This window comes from Curcuma longa, chromosome 10 (assembly GCF_044706935.1).
Source record: "Curcuma longa cultivar G26 ecotype Majalengka, Jawa Barat chromosome 10, ITB_CL_G26_1.1, whole genome shotgun sequence".
Taxonomy (NCBI): Eukaryota; Viridiplantae; Streptophyta; class Magnoliopsida; order Zingiberales; family Zingiberaceae; genus Curcuma; species Curcuma longa.
Window position 1 is genome coordinate 7,886,750 of NC_133870.1, and position 20,367 is coordinate 7,907,116.

The 20,367-nt window shown below is 41.8% G+C and overlaps 3 protein-coding genes across 3 annotated transcripts; 1 reads left to right on the plus strand and 2 right to left on the minus strand.

Moving 5' to 3' along the window:
- Positions 1-6,508: 6,508 nt before the first annotated feature.
- LOC141835586 (protein WHAT'S THIS FACTOR 9, mitochondrial-like) lies at positions 6,509-9,623 on the minus strand. The gene is made up of 3 exons (XM_074722975.1): positions 9,495-9,623; positions 7,924-9,412; positions 6,509-6,669 (listed from the first exon to the last, which is right to left on the minus strand). Exons 1-2 carry the CDS (start codon positions 9,621-9,623, stop codon positions 7,976-7,978), a joined length of 1,566 nt encoding a protein of 521 aa, XP_074579076.1. The 3' UTR covers positions 6,509-6,669; positions 7,924-7,975.
- A 980-nt stretch (positions 9,624-10,603) lies between these two features.
- On the plus strand, positions 10,604-14,580 carry LOC141836287 (uncharacterized). The gene is made up of 6 exons (XM_074723741.1): positions 10,604-10,748; positions 11,459-11,591; positions 11,689-11,792; positions 12,821-12,992; positions 13,066-13,206; positions 13,986-14,580. The coding sequence occupies exons 1-6, from the start codon at positions 10,699-10,701 to the stop codon at positions 14,352-14,354; spliced, it is 969 nt and encodes a 322-aa protein (XP_074579842.1). The 5' UTR covers positions 10,604-10,698; the 3' UTR covers positions 14,355-14,580.
- Positions 14,581-15,565: 985 nt separating this feature from the next.
- Positions 15,566-19,591, minus strand: LOC141835587 (caffeoylshikimate esterase-like). Its single transcript, XM_074722976.1, has 4 exons — positions 19,578-19,591; positions 16,921-17,065; positions 16,429-16,527; positions 15,566-15,878 (listed from the first exon to the last, which is right to left on the minus strand). The coding sequence occupies exons 1-4, from the start codon at positions 19,589-19,591 to the stop codon at positions 15,660-15,662; spliced, it is 477 nt and encodes a 158-aa protein (XP_074579077.1). The 3' UTR covers positions 15,566-15,659.
- Between the last annotated feature and the right edge of the window lie 776 nt (positions 19,592-20,367).

Sequence of the window (20,367 nt, forward strand, 5' to 3'; positions counted from 1 at the left end):
CAAGTAGAGGTGACTGTGTTGTTGATTGGGCAGGCAGATGGCAACCGTCGATCAAAGAGGTGTGATGGATCGCTTGTGATGCGATCTGGAGCGGTGGATCGCGAAGAGTCACGATCAGACCGCTTGGGAAGAGACTTGATCTGAAGCGTCGGAGTGAATGGATCCAGATCCGATGGCTGATGGTAATAAGCTAGATCTGAGGGTTGTGTCCCTCAGATCTGATGGATGAGATTCGAGTGGGCTGTGTGAAGGGTTACAACCCTTCAAATTGGACGATCCAGATCGATCCAGCCCAAAGAACACATCCTCTCTTCAAACCTCTTTGATTAGTATAAATAGAACCCTCCAGATGGTGGAAAACTCATCGAATTCATCGATTCAAGCCTTCCTTGTGCATTCATCCATCTAGTGCATTCGGAGTCCAAAAAGCCTACGAGCAAGTTCGTCGGTCTCGGAATTTGGAGTGCTACTATTCCGAGGCGATCGTCGTTGTATCTTGGGAACGAGTTGCTGCTATCCGTTAGCACCAGTAGCGGAGCAATATCGTTTACGGAGATAGTGTCTAACACTAGCCTCGACGATACATATCAGTTTGCGTACTCCCGGAGCTACCGGGACAACAGTCGTAAACGATATTCGTGCAATCTGATATGGCTACCAACGACGTTCCGACGACGACGACCGTTCCGACGGCCATTCCAACCGCCATGCCGCCGACATCAATTCCGCACGGAGAGAAGCCGGAGAAATTCAACGGAGCCGACTTCAAGAGATGGCAGCAAAAGATGCTGTTCTACCTGACAACGCTAAACCTCGTACGGTTTTTGCGTGAAGACCCGCCAGCCGCTACAGATGGTAGCAAGGCTGCTAGCGATGCGTGGTCACACGGAGATTTCCTATGCCGAAATTATATTCTCAACGCATTGGACAACTCGTTGTACAACGTGTATTGTTCATTGGAGACGGCAAAATCTCTGTGGGAGTCACTTGAGAAGAAATACAAGACCGAAAACGCCGGACTGAAGAAATTCATCGTCGGACGGTTTCTGGATTTCAAGATGGTGGATTCCAAGAGCGTGGCATCTCAAGTCCAAGATATGCAATTAATACTGCATGATCTGGATGCCGAAGGAATGAAGCTGAACGAGTCATTCGCAGTGGCCGCGGTAATCGAGAAACTCCCTCCGTCATGGAAGGATTTCAAGAATTACCTCAAGCATAAGCAAAAGGAGATGGGACTGGAAGACCTGATCCTGAGGCTACGAATAGAGGAGGATAATCGAAAGTTATCCGACTCTAGAGGAACAAAGCGGACTATCGACGAGATGTCCAATCTGATTGAGCCGAACGCCAAGAAGACGAAGCAGTTCAAAAAGAAGGCTCAAGTCAAGAAGTTCAAGGGCTCCTGCTACAACTGTGGGAAGTCAGGCCACATGTCCAAGGAGTGCAGACGCCCAAAGAAGCCAACCAGCGGGCCAAAGAATGCAGCGAACCACGTCGCAACCTCTCTTGAGGACCTGGATCTCACTGCAGTCGTGTTCGAAGCCAACATGGTGGACAACCCGAGGCAATGGTGGATCGATACTGGAGCAACCCGTCACGTCTGTTCAGACAAGGATATGTTCTCCAAGTATACCCCGATAAATGGAAGAAAGCTCTATATGGGCAATTCCATGACATCCCCGATTGTTGGACTCGGGAAAGTGGTTCTGAAGATGACGTCTGGGAAGGAGCTAACTCTTATTGATGTGCTTCATGTTCCGGACATCAGAAAGAATTTAGTTTCTGGATCGGCACTTGTGAAAGCCGGATTCAAACTAGTGTTCCAGTCCAACAACTTTGTACTTACGAAGAACGGTGTCTTCGTAGGTAAGGGATATTTGGAACAAAATCTGTTCAAAATGGTTGTAATGACTGTACACCGTGATTTTCAATGGTAATAAAATAAAAGCTTCCAGCTATATTGTTGAGTGTTTCAATTTATGGCATGATCGTCTTGGGCATGTCAATAATAATACGCTGAAACGTCTCGTCAAATTAAATTTATTACCGAACGTCAATGTTGACGAAACACACAAATGTGAAGTGTGTGTGGAAGCTAAATTGACGAAACTACCTTTTCATTCGGTGGAAAGGTCAACGACTCCTCTAGAGTTAATACATAGTGATCTATGTGACTTGAAATTCGTGCAAACTAGAGGAGGTAAAAAGTATTTCATTACTTTTATCGATGACTGCACGAGGTTCTGTTATGTCTTTCTTTTAAGAAGTAAAGACGAAGCCTTAGAGGCGTTCAGAACCTATAAAACAGAAGTTGAAAATCAACTTGACAAACGAATTAAAATAATTCGTAGCGATAGAGGTGGAGAATATGGTGCACCGTTTAATGAATTTTGTTCAGAATCTGGCATTATTCATCAAACAACGGCGCCTTACTCACCTCAATCGAATGGTGTTGCCGAACGTAAAAATCGGACACTAAAGGAGATGATGAATGCCTTGTTGATAAATTCAGGCTTACCTCAGAACTTGTGGGGGGAAGCAATATTATCAGCAAATCACATTCTCAATAAAATCCCTCACAAGAAAAGTGATAAAACTCCATACGAACTATGGAAAGGCCGCGAGCCATCGTACAAATACCTGAAAGTGTGGGGGTGCTTGGCAAAGGTCGAAGTACCTAAACCAAAGCAAGTAAAGATCGGACCTAAAACGTTCGATGCGGTATTTGTCGGATATGCCCATAATAGTAGTGCATATCGTTTCCTAGTTCACAAATCAGACATTCCTGATATTCATGTGGGAACAACCATAGAATCTCGGAATGCGATATTCTTTGAGAACGTATTCCCAAATAAGAAGGGAAACGTTGAAAGTGATAACAACGGAAGTTCAAACGGAAATGACGTTACCGAACTTAGTTGTTATAAAAGAACTATTGACGATCAAAGCGAAGAGCCACGTCGTAGCAAACGGGCTAGAGTTGAGAAATCGTTCGGGCCAGATTTCATGACTTTTATGTCAGAGATGGACCCAAGAACATTAAGTGAAGCTCTCTCTAGTCCCGATGCTCCAATGTGGAAAGAAGCTGTCAATAGTGAAATCGAGTCCATCATGAATAATCATACTTGGGAATTAGTAGACCTTCCTTCTGGTAATAAACCATTAGGTTGTAAGTGGATACTAAAACGCAAGTATAAAGCTGATGGATCGATTGACAAGTATAAGGCCAGACTTGTAGCCAAGGGGTACAAGCAAGAAGAAGGCCTTGATTACTTCGATACCTACTCACCAGTGACAAGGATTACGTCCATACGAGTGCTAATAGCCATTGCAGCACTGTATGACCTTGAAATACATCAAATGGATGTTAAAACTGCATTCTTAAATGGTGAGTTGGAAGAAGAAATTTATATGGAGCAACCCGAGGGGTTTGTGGCTCCAGGAAATGAGAAGAAGGTGTGTCGACTTGTTAAGTCATTGTACGGACTTAAGCAAGCGCCTAAACAATGGCACGAAAAATTTGACAAAGTAATGCTGTCAAACGAATTCAGAATAAATGAATGTGACAAATGCATTTATGTCAAAAACACACCTGAAGGATATGTAATCGTGTGTCTATACGTAGACGACATGCTAATAATGGGTAGTAATCATGATGTAATCATGACTACAAAGAAAATGTTGACCAAGAATTTCGATATGAAAGATATGGGTCAAGCAGATGTTATATTGGGAATTAAAATTCTCAGGACATCTGATGGGATAGTTTTGACACAATCCCATTATGTAGAGTCAGTATTGAAAAGGTTCAATGCGCATGATCTCTCTACAGTGAAAACACCTATGGATCTAAGTCAACACTTAGCGAAAAACCATGGTGAACCCATATCGCAGTTGGAATATTCTCGGATAATAGGCAGTTTGATGTATCTCACAAACTGCACACGTCCGGATATTGCCTGTGCGGTCAACAAGCTAAGTCGTTTTACGAGTAATCCAAACGACACCCATTGGAAAGCATTAATGCGAGTTCTTAGGTATTTGAAATATACTATGAACTATGGATTACATTATGGAAAATATCCCGCTGTGTTAGAGGGATATTGTGATGCTAATTGGATATCGGATACAAAAGACTCCAAATCCACTAGTGGATATGTATTCACGATCGGTGGGGGAGCAGTATCTTGGAAATCCACTAAGCAGACGTGCATTGCTCGGTCAACTATGGAATCCGAGTTTATAGCACTAGACAAAGCAGCTGAGGAAGCTGAATGGCTGCGGAATTTCTTGGAAGATATTCCGAGCTGGACGAAACCTGTGCCTGCCGTACTGATCCACTGTGATAGTCAATCGGCGATTGGAAGAGCACAGAGTAGTATGTATAATGGTAAGTCACGACATATACGTCGTCGACACAATACCATTAGGCAGTTGATCTCGAACGGAGTGATTGCAATCGACTATGTCAAATCCAAAGATAATTTGGCAGATCCCCTAACGAAGGGGCTAAGTCGAGATCAAGTATACTGCTCATCAAGAGGAATGGGATTAAAAATCTACAACTGAAAACGACTGTAGCGGTAACCCAACCTTGTTGACTGGAGATCCCAAGATCTTGGTTCAATGGGATAACGAAGTTACAGAAGTTGTGTTACAGCACATGAGATATTTTATCTCTATCCCAATCCTAGGATGAATTTGTGCTGTCCTACCACATGTAGTGAGGTTAAGCTTATGCTTTTAATGACTTCTATACCTTATAAGGTGGAGTATGGTAGGATACTCTTGATAGAAGTGTCACCTATGTGAGTGTGAAGACAGGCCGCTTCAATGAAACACTCATGAATCCAAGATGGTGTCCATGGCCGAAACGGAACCAACCATGAGAACCTAAAGTAGGTGAGATAGGTCTCTGTGTGGGTGTTATTGTCTTAGTATACACCAACAGCTGAGCAGTTCAAGACATCACGTTCACTGCGCAGCCTAGTATACTCGATAGCATTCCACTACGGAAGGTTCAAAGCCACAAGCTACCTCTCCTGATGCAGTGACTTATCGATTGGACTCTTGTAAAGTGTCAGCATGCATACATACATTGCATTAATTTCCATTCATGTGGGGGATTGTTGGATATGATTTTGCAAGGCAAAATTAAAGTGCCATCGATCGTTGAAAGTCTGATATGACTTCAAAATCGAAATCTACGTTTCGCGTAGATAAATCTAGACTATTAATTTGCTCAAAACCGATTATGGGTGAATGAGAAATTAATTGGCTAAAGTGGTGTCCAAAATAATATTAAGGGAAAGATGGGATTTTAGTCCCACATTGCTAACCGGCGATAGCTAATGTTTCCTTATATGTGTTGCTGTGTTAATGAAGTTAACACAAGAAGCACAGGTACTCTCTATCCATGGGCGAGCTGGTGCTCGCACCTGTGAGCCCGCCACCCGCCACGTGCGCACGTGCGCATGTGCGCATGTGCGCATGTGCGCATGTGCGCATGTGCGCATGTGCGCAATGGGCGTTTTAAAAAAATCGATTTATTTGAGGAGCTTAATTTATTCGCGTCGCGGGCTTAATTTATTAACATTGCAGTGCCTGCGTGGCACTCGGGTGACGTGTCGGGCGCGCATGTGACGTGGCATTGCCTGTGTGGCATCCGCGTGGGCAAGTAGAGGTGACTGTGTTGTTGATTGGGCAGGCAGATGGCAACCGTCGATCAAAGAGGTGTGATGGATCGCTTGTGATGCGATCTGGAGCGGTGGATCGCGAAGAGTCACGATCAGACCGCTTGGGAAGAGACTTGATCTGAAGCGTCGGAGTGAATGGATCCAGATCCGATGGCTGATGGTAATAAGCTAGATCTGAGGGTTGTGTCCCTCAGATCTGATGGATGAGATTCGAGTGGGCTGTGTGAAGGGTTACAACCCTTCAAATTGGACGATCCAGATCGATCCAGCCCAAAGAACACATCCTCTCTTCAAACCCCTTTGATTAGTATAAATAGAACTCTCCAGATGGTGGAAAACTAATCGAATTCATCGATTCAAGCCTTCCTTGTGCATTCATCCATCTAGTGCATTCGGAGTCCAAAAAGCCTACGAGCAAGTTCGTCGGTCTCGGAATTTGGAGTGCTACTATTCCGAGGCGATCGTCGTTGTATCTTGGGAACGAGTTGCTGCTATCCGTTAGCACCAGTAGCGGAGCAATATCGTTTACGGAGATAGTGTCTAACACTAGCCTCGACGATACATATCAATTTGCGTACTTCCGGAGCTACCGGTTCCAACAGAGGTGTCGCGTACGGGTCGCGCGGGATAAGTCGCGCAGGATATCAGTTAATTGGTTTGCAATATTACTAGCTGACGTTTAAGTACTCTGTTACAATTCAAACTGTGGCTTGTAAAATATTTATCTGCTGTTGCTGCTAAATGATAATTATGGGATCCCATATTCTATAACAGAAAAAAAAAAGATTATTACATGCAAGAGAGCTCAATGAAAACTAACTTGCATTCAATATAATGACACAATCATGAAGAATTTAACATGGTCACTAGTAATGTGGATCAAAGACCCAAAAAACAAAAAAAAACCTGATTTGAATCTGTTGTTAACCCAAAACGAGTAGAGGCTGCCTTCTTCAGCTCGATCGAATACCTGATAGGAGTATAATTCAAGAGAAACATCAAATGATGAAAGGTATAGTTGATGAACATGTAAAGCAAAACACTACTGAAGATCTCAAATTTTTTGATTGATTAACTGTAGAAAATTCTACTTAATGGCCGAGCGTATAATTCTTCTCTGATGCAGGAGAGAAAGGAAATGCAAGTGTCTGCAATCAGAGACCTACTTGATATGATAATAATGAAAACACAAACAAGCAGAATCCAATAGAAGAAACTTAGTGGCCGAATGCAACCATGACACTTGCCTAAAAACTAGAAATCAAACTCAAAATGAAGAGCAAATGACAACACATTGCTAGCCTGTAAGAAGTTCAATAAAAAGCTCAATTGAGGAATAATTCATGTAACCGATCTTAAATAGTTAAAATAGTTTGACATACACATTCACATCTTCTGATGATGATGATGATGATGATCATGCCACCCTACAAAGGTCAGTCCATAAGGCAATTTGAAGTTACTAAAGCAATCTCGTCAGCCTTCTGATTGAGAACTATTAAAGCTCAACTAAATGTCCTAGACTTCTCTACAGTGATACTATGTAAAAACTTGGTATATTTGGGCGAGTTGAAGAAAACCTGACAAGACCTAAAACCCTAAAACTCATGGATCAATTAATCCCCAATAAATTTTTGAGTTTTTGTTGGATCAGCTGTGAGTTATCTGGAGTCATTATTGCACACCAGAAAAATTTATACATGCACACGACAATGAGGGTCACTAATAATTCAATTCCATGGTTAATGATACTCTTGCCATATTCCTGTGTTGCATATCAAATGGTAAAAACAAAATTCTCCTTGAACAAGTAAACTATCAGTTACATCCTGAAGTTGAGTTTCCTATTCACTACTATTGGTTATTGTTTCAATCAAATCTCAATTCTGTGATGCAAACCTGTAATGTTTTTGATTTTCCTGTGCATCAGTTCAGATACTGAGACCTTGGAGTTATGGCTCTATTAGATGAATTAGATATACCATCAGTCCCTTAATTAGAGAAAAGAACCCATCCCATAGTTGAGAGTCAAGTCCTTACTGCCCCTTTTTTTCACTGAATAGTTGTGACTTTGAACATCTAATCATAAGCACACCCCACAAATGCACAAGTTCATTCAATAAATCCAAGAAGATTGCATCTGCATTATCAAAGACAATGACAATAACAAACAGCATTTTAGCAGGTAAATATGCATTATCTTCTAAATCAAATCATAACTCACCTTAACTTGGCAAGGGTGTAGACATTGAGAAGTCTCAAGGGGATAATAAGAATCATGCCTCATCGGAGCCAACATCATCTGAATCATCCACATCCAATTCATAGCATTCTTCACTGTTGCTATCAGCATTGGCATCATCTTCGTCGGAATCACTGTACTGCTGCTCAGTATCAATGGCAATCTGATCAGTTTGCCCCTCCTTGGAATTTCCTTCCCCGAATAAATCCTCCTCCTCCAGCACCAGTTTGGAACTTCCCTTTCCTCGATACAGTAGCCCTGTTCGCATGACATAGTAGACCTTGCTCCGAAGAAGTGCAAGAGGGTGCGGCTCCACCAGCTTACCCCTGTCATAGCCCTCCCGGAGGACCACCGTAGAGGTCTTGCACTTGAGGGAGAGATAGAAGATCCCCGGGTAACGGGTAAAGACCCGAGTGAACCTGTAAGGCAGGCCGAGCTCCTCTTGGAGGTTGCGCAGGTAGTTGCGCTTGGTCTTCTTGTGGATGGTGAGGCTGAGGAGTTCATGGAGGACGCCAACCACATGCTTCTCCATGAGATCGCTTTCGGGGTCGAGTCCAGAGGCGTCCTGGTAGGGAGACACGTACGGAAGACGATGGAAGTCCTCCATCCAGGCCTTGACCTTGTTCATGTAGCCGTAGCCTCGGGGGAATTTCATGGGGAAGGCGAGCGGCGCGGCAGAAGAAGCCGAGGGCCTTTTGAGATCGTGGTAGGAGGGCTGAGAGAGGACATCACGATGGCGGAGTTGGAGGGCGGAAACGGCGAGGTGTTCTGGCCAGTCGGTGAGGGAGAGGACGGGGGCACCGTCGGAGTGGCGGCGAGAGAGGGTGAAGAGGTCAGGGCGAGCGGCAGGGAGGGCGGATGAGAAGTTCGGGGGAAGGCCGAGGTCGTAGCGGAGGGAAGCGAGGGCGGCTACTGGAAGAGCGCGGGAGCGGGCCATCATCAGAAGGCGGGCGGCGCGGTGCGCAGCGTCGTCGGGGAGGGTGGATTCGAATGAAGCCTGCTCGCGGCGGTGGAGGAGGAGGGCTGCTGGGGCGAGGGAGAACGCGGGGAGGGAGGGGAAACGAGGGTGCGGCTGCTCGAGGAAGAGGGTGGGGTAGCGGCGGAGGAAGCGGAGGACGGGGACGGTAAGACCAAGATTTTTCTGGAAGGGGGCGAGGGAGCGAGCGGGGAGGAGGCCAGAAGGGGCGGCGGCGATCGCGTCCTTGAGGAGGCAAGCCGCCTTGATGTCGGTGTCGCGGTCGATGATGTGGTCGAGGCCGCGATTCTTCACCCACTTGAGCCGCACCTTCTCCAGCCACCGCTGCGGCGTCCATCTCCACCATGGCTGCTGCCGATGACGATGGACACCGAGGGTTCCGATGCCGCCGCCGCCGCCGCCGAGCATCGCGATGGAGTCGATTCGAGACGAAGCTCCTCGCTGTGGTGAAGTCGAGTTGAGAAGAGTCCGCAGCCGTTGGATGGGATTTCCGCACTAATCTTAATCACAATGCATAAACCAACGAATCCAACAGACCAGCGCCGAGGTGGTCAGGGCCGGAGTTGATGAGGTTTACGAGTCCGGCGCGGCCGTAGAACTTGGCGAGGAAGACGGTGGCGTTGATCCACTGCAGGCAGCGGCGGAACCTGCACTTCTCGCTGCATCCTTTCCGCAGCACTCGGCGGCCATTGCAGCTCATCTTCATGGCTAACAGCGGCGGACCTGGAAATTGGAGTGTGTAGAAAGGGGAGGAGGAAGAAGAGGAGAGGACGAATTAATTGGAAACTGGAAAGGAAAAAAAAGAGGTCTTTGCTCGTGTAAGACGGCGCCGGCGACGGCGGTTTGGGAATAGGGAACGCCTGTGGGCGGCGGCTTGCTTGTAACACCGGTGTTGTAATTCTAGTAATTTTCAGGAGCTTTTTTTGTCTTCGAATTTTAATATTTATAATTTATATAAATGTAGATTTGATATTCCGTGCGACTCTCTCGTGCGCGTCCGTGAACGTCACGCGATTCACCGTCCATCACGCGATCGCGCGCTAGATCTGACCGTTAAATGTGAGAATGCATAGTATTTCGCCCTTGACCCTCGCCGCTGCCGGCCACCCTCGCTGCGCCATCCGACTACCGTCAACCGTCGACTCGGGCGCGATTGATGTGTTGCTCGTCGGTGTGTCGATGCGTCGAGATTCCGACCGGATTGTGGTCGGAATCCGACGCAATTTGGTCAGAACGCTGCCGGCAGTGGCGCGCACCACCGCGATTTGGTTGGAATCCGACCGCGATTTGGTCGGAAACAGCATGTACCACTGTCGATCGTGTTCCGACCAAATTGTGTCGGATTCCAGCTACAATTCGATCGAATCCGACGTCGACCGAAGCGACGATGGACGCGTCGATCGTGTCCGGGCCGATTGGACGGCGCGGCAAGGACGGCGTCAATGGCGATGGATCAACTGTGTCACTCACACACGCAATACGGGTAGCGTAGAATATCAAATCTCTATATAAATGGATTATTTAAGGTTATAAATATATAATTTTAATAGTTTCCGATAAATATATGATCTTTGGTTAAATTGGGTACCGTCCGTTATATATATTTAACAGCTTGTTATCTCGTAACGCGCTGATCCGAGTCGCAAACCGGTATCGGCTTAGTGAATAACGCCCGTTCCGCGCAAGAGGGAATTGGAAAGCCACTGCGACTTTTGCCCTTTCGACGCGCTCGATCCGATCGCTTGCGAGGGTTCGGAGATTTGGAGACCTTCCTGGTTTTGATGTCGACCTTGAATTCCCTCTTCAATAGGGCCTCCTTCGGCACCAGATGGTTCGTTTTACTTGGATCTTATAATCTGTGTCTTTTTTTATATGGATTTCTATGTGCTTTGTTGGTGCAATTTGATATTTCCCATTATCCTCTCATCACCGGGAAAACGTAGTTTCTATGATCTGATTGCACTGTTGATCCCGGAAAATAGAGTAATTTGTTGCGATTTTTCATCATTTCGTTAAAAGTAAACCCCTTTCAATGTCGGATGGGTGATCAGCTGCAAGGCAGTGAGTTGATCTGTTTTATAGTCATGAATTTTATGATCAATATTTATGAATTATCTCGGATGAAATTTGCTCTTAGAAGTAGCGGGCTACCATTATGAATCATTTAGGAAGAAATGCTACCGAAATCCAATTTTGCCGAGTTTTTTGGGGGCTTCAGTTATTTGGTAAGTGGATTACAGAACCTTATTCTAGGATGCTTGAAAAACTGCTAGATGAGAGAGAATGAAATTCGAATAATAATTCTCCAGCTCAAATAAATGTCAAAGCTAATGAAGCTTATCATTCTCGATCCTACATCACACTGAATATCTGGCTCATAGTAGCTTAGAAGACCTTTTCTTTGTTTTGGAAACATTCTAAAAGAAATCCTACTTTGTGTGTTTGTGGATTTTCTTTGTTAATAAATACAAAACCGTATTCATCAAGGATTAACATTATTAGACATGCCTCTTTATCATTGGAGCATATTACTTGGTGCAGCAAAACTTGCTTGAATCTGGCTATTTCACGTATAAAATTGCTTCGAAATAAAAGAGAGTTGCAGCTCAAACAAATGCATAAAGAGATCGCTCAATATATTCAGACCGGTCAGGAAGCCATAGCTCGAATCAGAGTAAGTGCATAATTACATAAGCTGAATTACTTTGTTAGTTTTTCATTTTGTTGTAAAATCTGTTTCATTTTGTCTGTTGATATGTGGATGTTTTTAGGTGGAGTATATTATCCGGGAACAAAATATACTGGCTGCTTATGAGATCATAGAACTATTTTGTGAATTTGTCCTTGCACGTGTTCCAATTCTTGAAGCACAAAGGTATTTAGTTTTATTGTATTTAAATTGAGATGAACCAAGTTTTACTGTTGTTTCTTTCTATCATTCTAGTCATCTTGTTTTCCTAGGCATTATAGCTATCGTATATGGGTCCTCATATTGATTGCACATATCTTGGTCAACATTTTCAATTTAAATATAGAATTTTCTATTGCCTAAGCTTCCGATATCAAAGATCAAGAATGGCATGAAATGGTTCACTTGCGATTTGTATTTAGTTATTCGTTGTTACACATTATATCCTAATGGTTTGCTACGATATGCAACTGATGTTATTATGCAAGTCAAAGATGCACACAGCAGTTGGTACCAACGAAAGCTTTTCGCACATATGTACAGTGGCTGTTGCAGCATATGCTATCAACCAAGCAGACGGTCAATATAGTCAAACTACTTTTTGACTGGTGGTGAACTTGGTGGGCCTTTATTGCTTGCTAAGGATCTTTTGGGAGGAGCAAGAGCAATTGTTTCTTAGTCAATTTATATAGAATCTAGCTGAGTCCTATCTAAGAGCAACTAAACTACTAAAGCATAATTCGTTCTAGGTAAAGTTTACTGTTTCAGCCTACAACTTAGATTGCAATTTGCATCGAGTTGAAGAATGTAATAGTTGTTTGGAAAGAACTTAGAAGAAAAGCTTGCATGTTAGTAACTCAACATGTCATGGGGAGGCTGTCTTTCTTTGGTTTCTCTGTTAAGTAATTTCTGTTATAGAACTTATCCTCACGTTCTTACCTTACAACATTTCTGTATGACCTATTGTTTTATAAAGTAATGCACGTGTATAAAGAGATCTAAGGAACCTGTTTTTTATTTCAAACCTAAGATGTTCAATTACTGGAATAGATTTGCAGGAAATGTCGGTTGACAATAACGAGAAATACATGGCTACTGTGTCTTTGATGAACACCCATTTGAACTTGTTCAAACTCATTTAATGTTCATTGCATTGTTATTCTATTCACAATAAACACAATTTTTGATATATAATTTTTACATGACCGTAACAGGGATTGCCCGATAGAATTGCAGGAGGCTGTGGCCACTATCATCTTTGCTTCACCCAGATGTTCTGATTTGCCAGAATTATTACACTTAAGGAACTTATTTTCTACAAAATATGGAAAGGAGTTTGTTGCAGCAGCATCTGAGTTGCGGCCAGAAAGCAACGTTAATCGCACAGTAAGGAACACAGTCCATCTTCTATTTGCTTCTTTTGCATCTTATAGTTAGCTTTCTGCTGTAACTTTTTCAGATAATTGAGAAACTTTCAGTGAAAGCTCCGCCTGCAGAACTGAAGATTAAGGTTTTGAAAGTGATCGCGCAAGAGTACAATCTTGAGTGGGATTCATCAAGCACTGAAGCAGAGCTTAGTAAAAAACATGAAGACTTACTGGTAAAGTATAATTTCAGCTTTATGATATCTTCATCATTTTATTATAAATCATCTTCTGAGATCATTAAGAGTTGGCTATTATTAACCATATGACTCCACATGGATTCGCATTATATAAGTTCCACGAATTCCAACTTAAGGCTTGTTATCTACATAATTAATTGCCTTTCCAACTTAAGACTTACAGTAGTTGTGGTTTAGGGTCCATTTGTTTTGCATAAAATTCTGATCTATGAAAATTGTTCTCTCCTTTTCCAATATATGGCATAGTGTAAAATTATTAGTCAATGGAAAATATTTTAGTTCGAAACAAAAATGTACAAGAAAATGACTTTCACTTGCATCAAATTTTGGTCAACAGAAAATATTTAGTTGATTAACTGGAAATGTGAGATAGCCCTCTACACAAATAGTGGAAAATAATCTATTTTCCAACAATCGACTCTTATTTTTACCTCCAAAAATTATTTTGATCTTTGATGCCTCTTGTAGAGCATCCTTACTCTTTTCCTGACATGATTTTGCTTTTTTAAGTTACTATTTCAACTTCAGCTACTAGTTCTACATCCCATATATCACAATTTTAAATGATAGATCAAATTGCGAGTAATACATATCGTGACACAACTATCAGTTACATCATTGATAGTAGCGAAGCATAAGATTTCCTTCAGCATATACTCATGCATATGCTATGGTCCTGCTTTAGGGAAGAAAGAGAAGTGAAATTGTTACGCATAGGAGTGAAATTGCTATATCTGACAATTTATTACCTGCAGGGTGGTCTGAATCCTACAAACTCACAAGGATTGATTGAGAGATCCTCTGTTACTTCCCCGAAGGAAGGAGTTCCCACATCCACTGCCACAGAGGACCAAAATGATCGACTGCCCCAGTCCCTGACCCGTCAGGTCAGCAACACACCCATCGTCTCCACTCAAACGAGCAAAGTCTCTTCAGCAGATGCTGTGACAGTGGATGTTGTAAATAGTCAAACTGAAGCGATATCGATACATGAAAAATCACAATCCCCTCAAAGCTCATCAGATATCCTGGAGAGAGCTCGAGCTGCAATTGCTTCCGCCGAGCGTGCATCTGCGGCTGCACGGGCAGCAGCTGAGCTTGTAAAGGCCAAATTGCCGCGCTAATCCAGCAATTTAAGCCATGAGGCAGCTGTTGTTTACAGGACTATTCCTAAATGTGAATGTGGTTGCCTGGATGGAGTGATGTTTATATTGCTTTCATGGATAAATTAGACATGAGAGAGATGGCCATGTCTCAAGATCTTGTTAAGATTGTGAGTGTAGTGATATTGCAATGCAGTATTATATTGTGGCTTTCCCGGCAATCTACTTGCTTGCTGATGATAAAATCGCGACTAAATCTATCTAGATGAACTTCGACGTGTATGAAGAGATAAGCATTGATCAATGTGATTATAAAGATGAAATGATATTTCTGATGACAATCATAACTCAAGCTCATCTCAGTGTTGATCTCAGAATTTCTAAAACATCCATATGTAAGAAGTATTCAGTATTGTTAGGGGTGTAATTGAACCGAGCCAAGTCGAACAGTAACAGGCTCGAACTCAAACTCTGTTTGTTTTCCGTAAGCTTGAGTTTGTTCGAGTTCAATTCGAGCTTTAATTCTTAAACTCGAGCTTGGCTCGTAATGAAATTAAATAGTTCGTAAACGGCTCGAGTTCAGTTTAAAAATAATTCGTTTTAAAGTTAAATGAATTTAGTTTGAACTTCAGTTCGAAAAATAATTCGTTTAAAAGTTCAAAACTTGTTAATATATAATATTTATAATTCTTAATCCCTTCGACTCCGGCTTCTCCTCCGAATTTGATGCTAGTTAATATACACACACGTTCGTGAGCCTTTATACAAACATGCACCCTCCTCTCCCCCGTCGTTGTGCACACCGTTCGCGACTGCCATCGCGCCCCCTGCTCGCCCCCAATCGCGGCCACCGTTCGCTCACCGTCACGGCCCCTTGCTCACATACTTTTATATGAATATGTTCGCGAACTCACGAATCAAATATTGTTAAGCTCGAACTCAGCTCGATAATATTTTCGAGCTCGGCTCATTAACTTAATCATTAACAAATAAAAAATGAATTTTTTTTCAAATTGAGACTCAAATAACTTGCGAGCAGCTTGATTCATTTACACCCTAAGTATTGTTCCTAATACATACTCTGCCATTCTAGTAGAATGATTGTGTCAGAATATAGGATGAATAACAGATAGGAAGAAAAAAAAGAGACAGCATAGAAAAGCTACTCAGATGGTGAAAAGCAAGAACAAGCCTTTAATTCAATCACAAGCATGTTAAAACAGAGGCCCATCGACAAGTCTAAAGACAAATTAAGCCAATCAATTCTATTGAAAAGCAGAAAAAGATAGAACATGGAAGAATTTGCATGTGTCAAGAAACAATGAATTAATAGCTTGCACAGTGAGAATCTAGCCATGATATAATGTCATGAATAACACTTGCGATTCTTTCGTCTGGCTCGCCTTCTAGGATGGCATGGTAGCCTTCTTCGTACAGCTTTAGGGTTTTATCTTTTGTGCTAGCTTTGCTGTAGAGGAACTTGCTAACTTTTGGGTCTGTAACTTTGTCCGCGGCGCCATGGAGAATGAGCAATGGAGAACAAACCTGAGAAATTTGCTGGGGTCAGTTTAGAAACTTGTTTTTTCATGTAATCATGATTCACTTAATCTAGTCCTGTGTCAAACATGCTAAAGGCAAATACAATAACAGAAACAAGTCGACAATTTGAAAAATTTTATCAAGTGAAAAGAAGTATCGGGATTACGTAAGTCATGGTTAACAAGATATTGCCCTTTTGGATGTAAGCATTGATCAATATTCGTTTAGTGGCACGCGAACATTGATAGAGAAAAACAGTAAATGCATTAGTTTCCTAGTCTCTAAATAAACATTATCGGGTAGCATGGATGACTTAGAAAGTGTGAGTTAGTTTATAATGGACAGGGAAACTACATTAGATACTTGGGAAGTTTCAACAATCAAACCTGATGAGGGTTACATTATACAATCAATTGAATTACCTTTTTAGGCTATATAATTCACAAGCTTTTCTCTTTTTTTCTACAAATGCAGTATCTTGCAAGTTCAGTCAAGGAATATGTTTGTGACAAATATTCAAGTAAAAGAAATGTTGAAGGAAAAGTAAAAAAATTACCTTGTCCAGTTGTGATTCGATGTCATGTGTAGCCTTTATTAGCTCAACAGCTGTTCTTAGCCGCATTTGGTCAGAATATGAAATCACATTGAATTCCGTCTGAAAAATCATTTGTCTCCGGGCAAATAATTGTTAAGAGAAATAGTACAAAGTAAAGAAAAATATGGCAATCTAATTAATTTAGTAAATGAGCATTTAGATTTTTCACAATCACTTGATTTGGAAGTCATTATATACGATAATCATAAACATTCAGATGCTGTTCAAATCCTCTGAATGAAAACATGAAAAACAAAATTTATTTCTTCTTTCCCAGAAAAGCCATCAGAATTGAGATTGAGATGAAATGATCTAAAACATGAAACAAATTCAATAAACAAGAGAACAAGAACAAACAATTAATACTCCAATGACCAGACAAGACATCTAAAATTAAGTGTTGAATTAAAATATTATAGATCACATGCTGAATAATAAATGTACAAGTCTAACCGTGTTTCTTTTCAAGGGATCTCTGAATGCTAGATCTCCTAGATCTTTCTGGGGGAACAACTTTGCCTCAGGTAGAATGTATGACATGAGACTTAATGCCTTTAAAACTGGTCCTGGTGGTGTCACTTCTTCTGCAATCTTACCACTTCAACAGTTAAGATTGAATTGAGAGATTCACACAAGAGAAAGATCAAGATAGTACGATGAATTATATCAGATTGTTTCACTACACACAAGACTAAAACCAAGAGTACAAATAAAGATCATCTATTCAGCATTTCAACATTTGTTTGAGAAGATATGAAACAATAATAATAATCCCATATTCCAATCAATTGCATCAAGCATCATATTTATTTGGTTACGATTGCCACATGCAAAATACCATGTTCAAACTTTTAAAATAATATTAGGGAGATTTACTAAGAAAAAAATAACAAGTTTCAAAAATTCATGCTCAGATTCAATCTGATTTCCACAGGAGGATTCCAGCAAGGCTGCTAACCCTCTTGAGCAAATACCAGGAGCTGCATTTTGAGTTTGAAATAGTAATATTAGACATATAATAGCTGATCTTGTTAATACAATAAGCAGTATGTTGTGTGGCTGAAAATGGCTTCGATAATGGAGATGCTTGTGTAGTCAGATAGGGACTATTGAGTAAGATATCTAAACAACTATCTTCTTGTAGGTATCTGAATGCAGTCGATAGAACAGGATCTTATGCTATGTTTATCAAAAGCACATTGATTTTCTCCTTTTTACATTTTTAGAAGAAAGAAAGGGTTCAAACACAACCAAGTAAACGATGATGGAGGATTTTATCTCAAAATCTTGTAATAGAGGTGACTAATCCAAGGATCCACACGCACGCACACACCCGATGCACTATGAATCTTCTCCTTCTCGAAAACCTCGAAGGCGGAGAAACCTTTACAACTCTTTAGATCTCCTCAAATATGATATGAAATATTGTTTAGGAGGAGAGGAAGAAAGTAGAGAATGGAGAACAAAAAGTTCTCAGAAGAAGCACAAAGAATGAAAGAATAGCAAAAAGATTGAGTTGTTCTCGTGCAGGCTTCTTTTATAATCTCTGCAACATCAGTCGACTGCTAGCAGGGCCAGTCGACTGATGCCTTCAATCGGCAACAAAATCTCGCATTAAAGCGCATTAAATGCTTGCCAATTTTATGCAACGTTCAAATAGCAGTCGACTGTCCAAGACCAGTCGACTGGAAACAGTCGACTCACCATAACACCAGTCGACTGACCAGTCGACTCCTGTCTTCCTCTGGCTCGACTGATCTTTCTGTGTGCGTCTGATTTATGAGCAGTCGACTCCCCTCTAGCGAACGTCTCGGTCCCAACATCAATGAATTACAAGTTCTCCTCTCTAACTAGTGGTGGTTCTGAACGCAAACGAGGCCAGACGTTTACAATCGGGGAAGATACAGGAGGAGTACGCGATGCTCAGGACTTCCAGATCGACGAGTTGTTTGGTTACACTATTTCTTTACTTGTCTTGCTTTGTACTTTCATTTATATATTTATTTATACGGACTATAAGACGGGTTTTTTCGCCTCCGAACAACGTTCAGAAAGGAGACCACTAGTGGACGGGTGCCTCCCATATATAGGTCTTGGACGTACTAACCTTGGGGGTTAGGAACCAAGTAAAATCCGTGAGTCCTCTGCATCTGTTTCTAATATCTGTTGCAAGTTTTCTGATAGAGTGAATGATCAAAAAAGCTATAATATGCTATTCACTCCCCCCCCCCCCCCCCTCTAGCACGTTACAAGATCCTATAGAATCCGATGGCACTAGTAAAGGATCGCAAGAGGAATCCGACGGTGCTAGGGTTTCAGCTCATGCTTCTCACCCACGCAACTGACGCTAGGGATTTTATCATTCTCTTCATGATCTTTTTGTCGATGGACTCGAGACTCCATCTCTGACAGAATTGCGTTGGTGAGAAAATCGCACGATGTGCGCGTGTGGCGAGTGGCTGAGCAAGGTGAACTGGACTGAATTTTTAGAGTTTACTGTAGCAAACCGGTCTGGTCACCATAGCAAATCGGACTAGGCACTGTAACAAATCAAGTTTAATGGAGTTTAAGGTTGGAACGGTAGTTGTAATTGATCCTAACCATTAGGGTTTAATGCCAATCATTCATTCCTTTTAATATTATATCATATATAACATCTTATTGGGTTTTGGGTCCAATCTAAACTCCAATTAGAACCTATACCGATTAACTTGAGTTCGGTTCAAACGAAACCAAGTTAGTTTAATTTGGTTTAAAACTAAATTGTTTGGTTCAATAAATAAACCACCTCTGATTTAACTCAAACTAGTTTTGTTCATTTCATCTTCACAAGACGAAGCTCCTCATCGCTTCTGATTTGCCAAAATATTTTCCATCAGGAATCAAACCAATTTAGTTCATTTTATCTTCGTAAGACGAAGTCTATTATTTTGTCCTTTGTCTGATCGAACCAAATTATCTTTCTCTTGAACTAAGAATCAAATTCTCAAACTAATTTTAAGTCCTTTAGAGAAACTTGTAAGCGTGTGACCCAATAGGTTTTCTGTTATAATGGTCGTTCGTAATTAACCAATAATTACGGAACCATCATAAGTGGCACCTAGTAATACATCATGATCCCCATTTGACTAAAAAATCAATGATTGATTCCAGAATTATTTCTAAACCCTTCAGCAGCTACAATGAAATGTGTCTCGTTCCTTTCACCATCTTATACCCGTTTAGTTTAGGACATGATTTATTTGTGTCAATCCCCACTAGGCTGACTATGTTACATCTAGCCTAAGCTTGCTTTCTTGTCCTATGGATTCAAGTTACTCTTGACATGTAATGCTTTAGCAAAGACTTTTAGTAACAATCCTAACAAGCGGTCACAGAGTATACATCTCCTTTTTTAAGAAGCGATGAATCTTCTGTGGGCTATCTAAATACCTTTGAGCACTTCGACTTATACCCAATCATTCGGGTCTACACCTCCTTGGGGATGTTTGCTTAAGATGTCAAAGTATAAGCCTCCATAACCAAGGTGACTTGAATACCGTAAGTCAAAGGAAACTCGTGTAGGATCTTGTACGCGCTAGAGGGGGGTGAATAGCGCGTTGGAAGTTTATGTAAAATCGTTTGTTCTATCAAAACTCACAGCGGAATGTTAGACAACAATAAAGAGGACACACGGATTTTACTTGGTTCCTAACCCCCCAGGGTTAGTACGTCTAAGGCCTATGCACGGGAAGGCACCCGTCCACTATTGGTGTCCTTTCCGAACGTCGTTCGAAGGCGAAGAAACTCGTCTTACAATCCAATATAAATAACACAAAAAATAACTTGAAAGTAAGATAGAAAAGTAAATCAAACTCTTAATCACCGATCCGGAAGTCCTGAGCACCGCACACTCCTCCT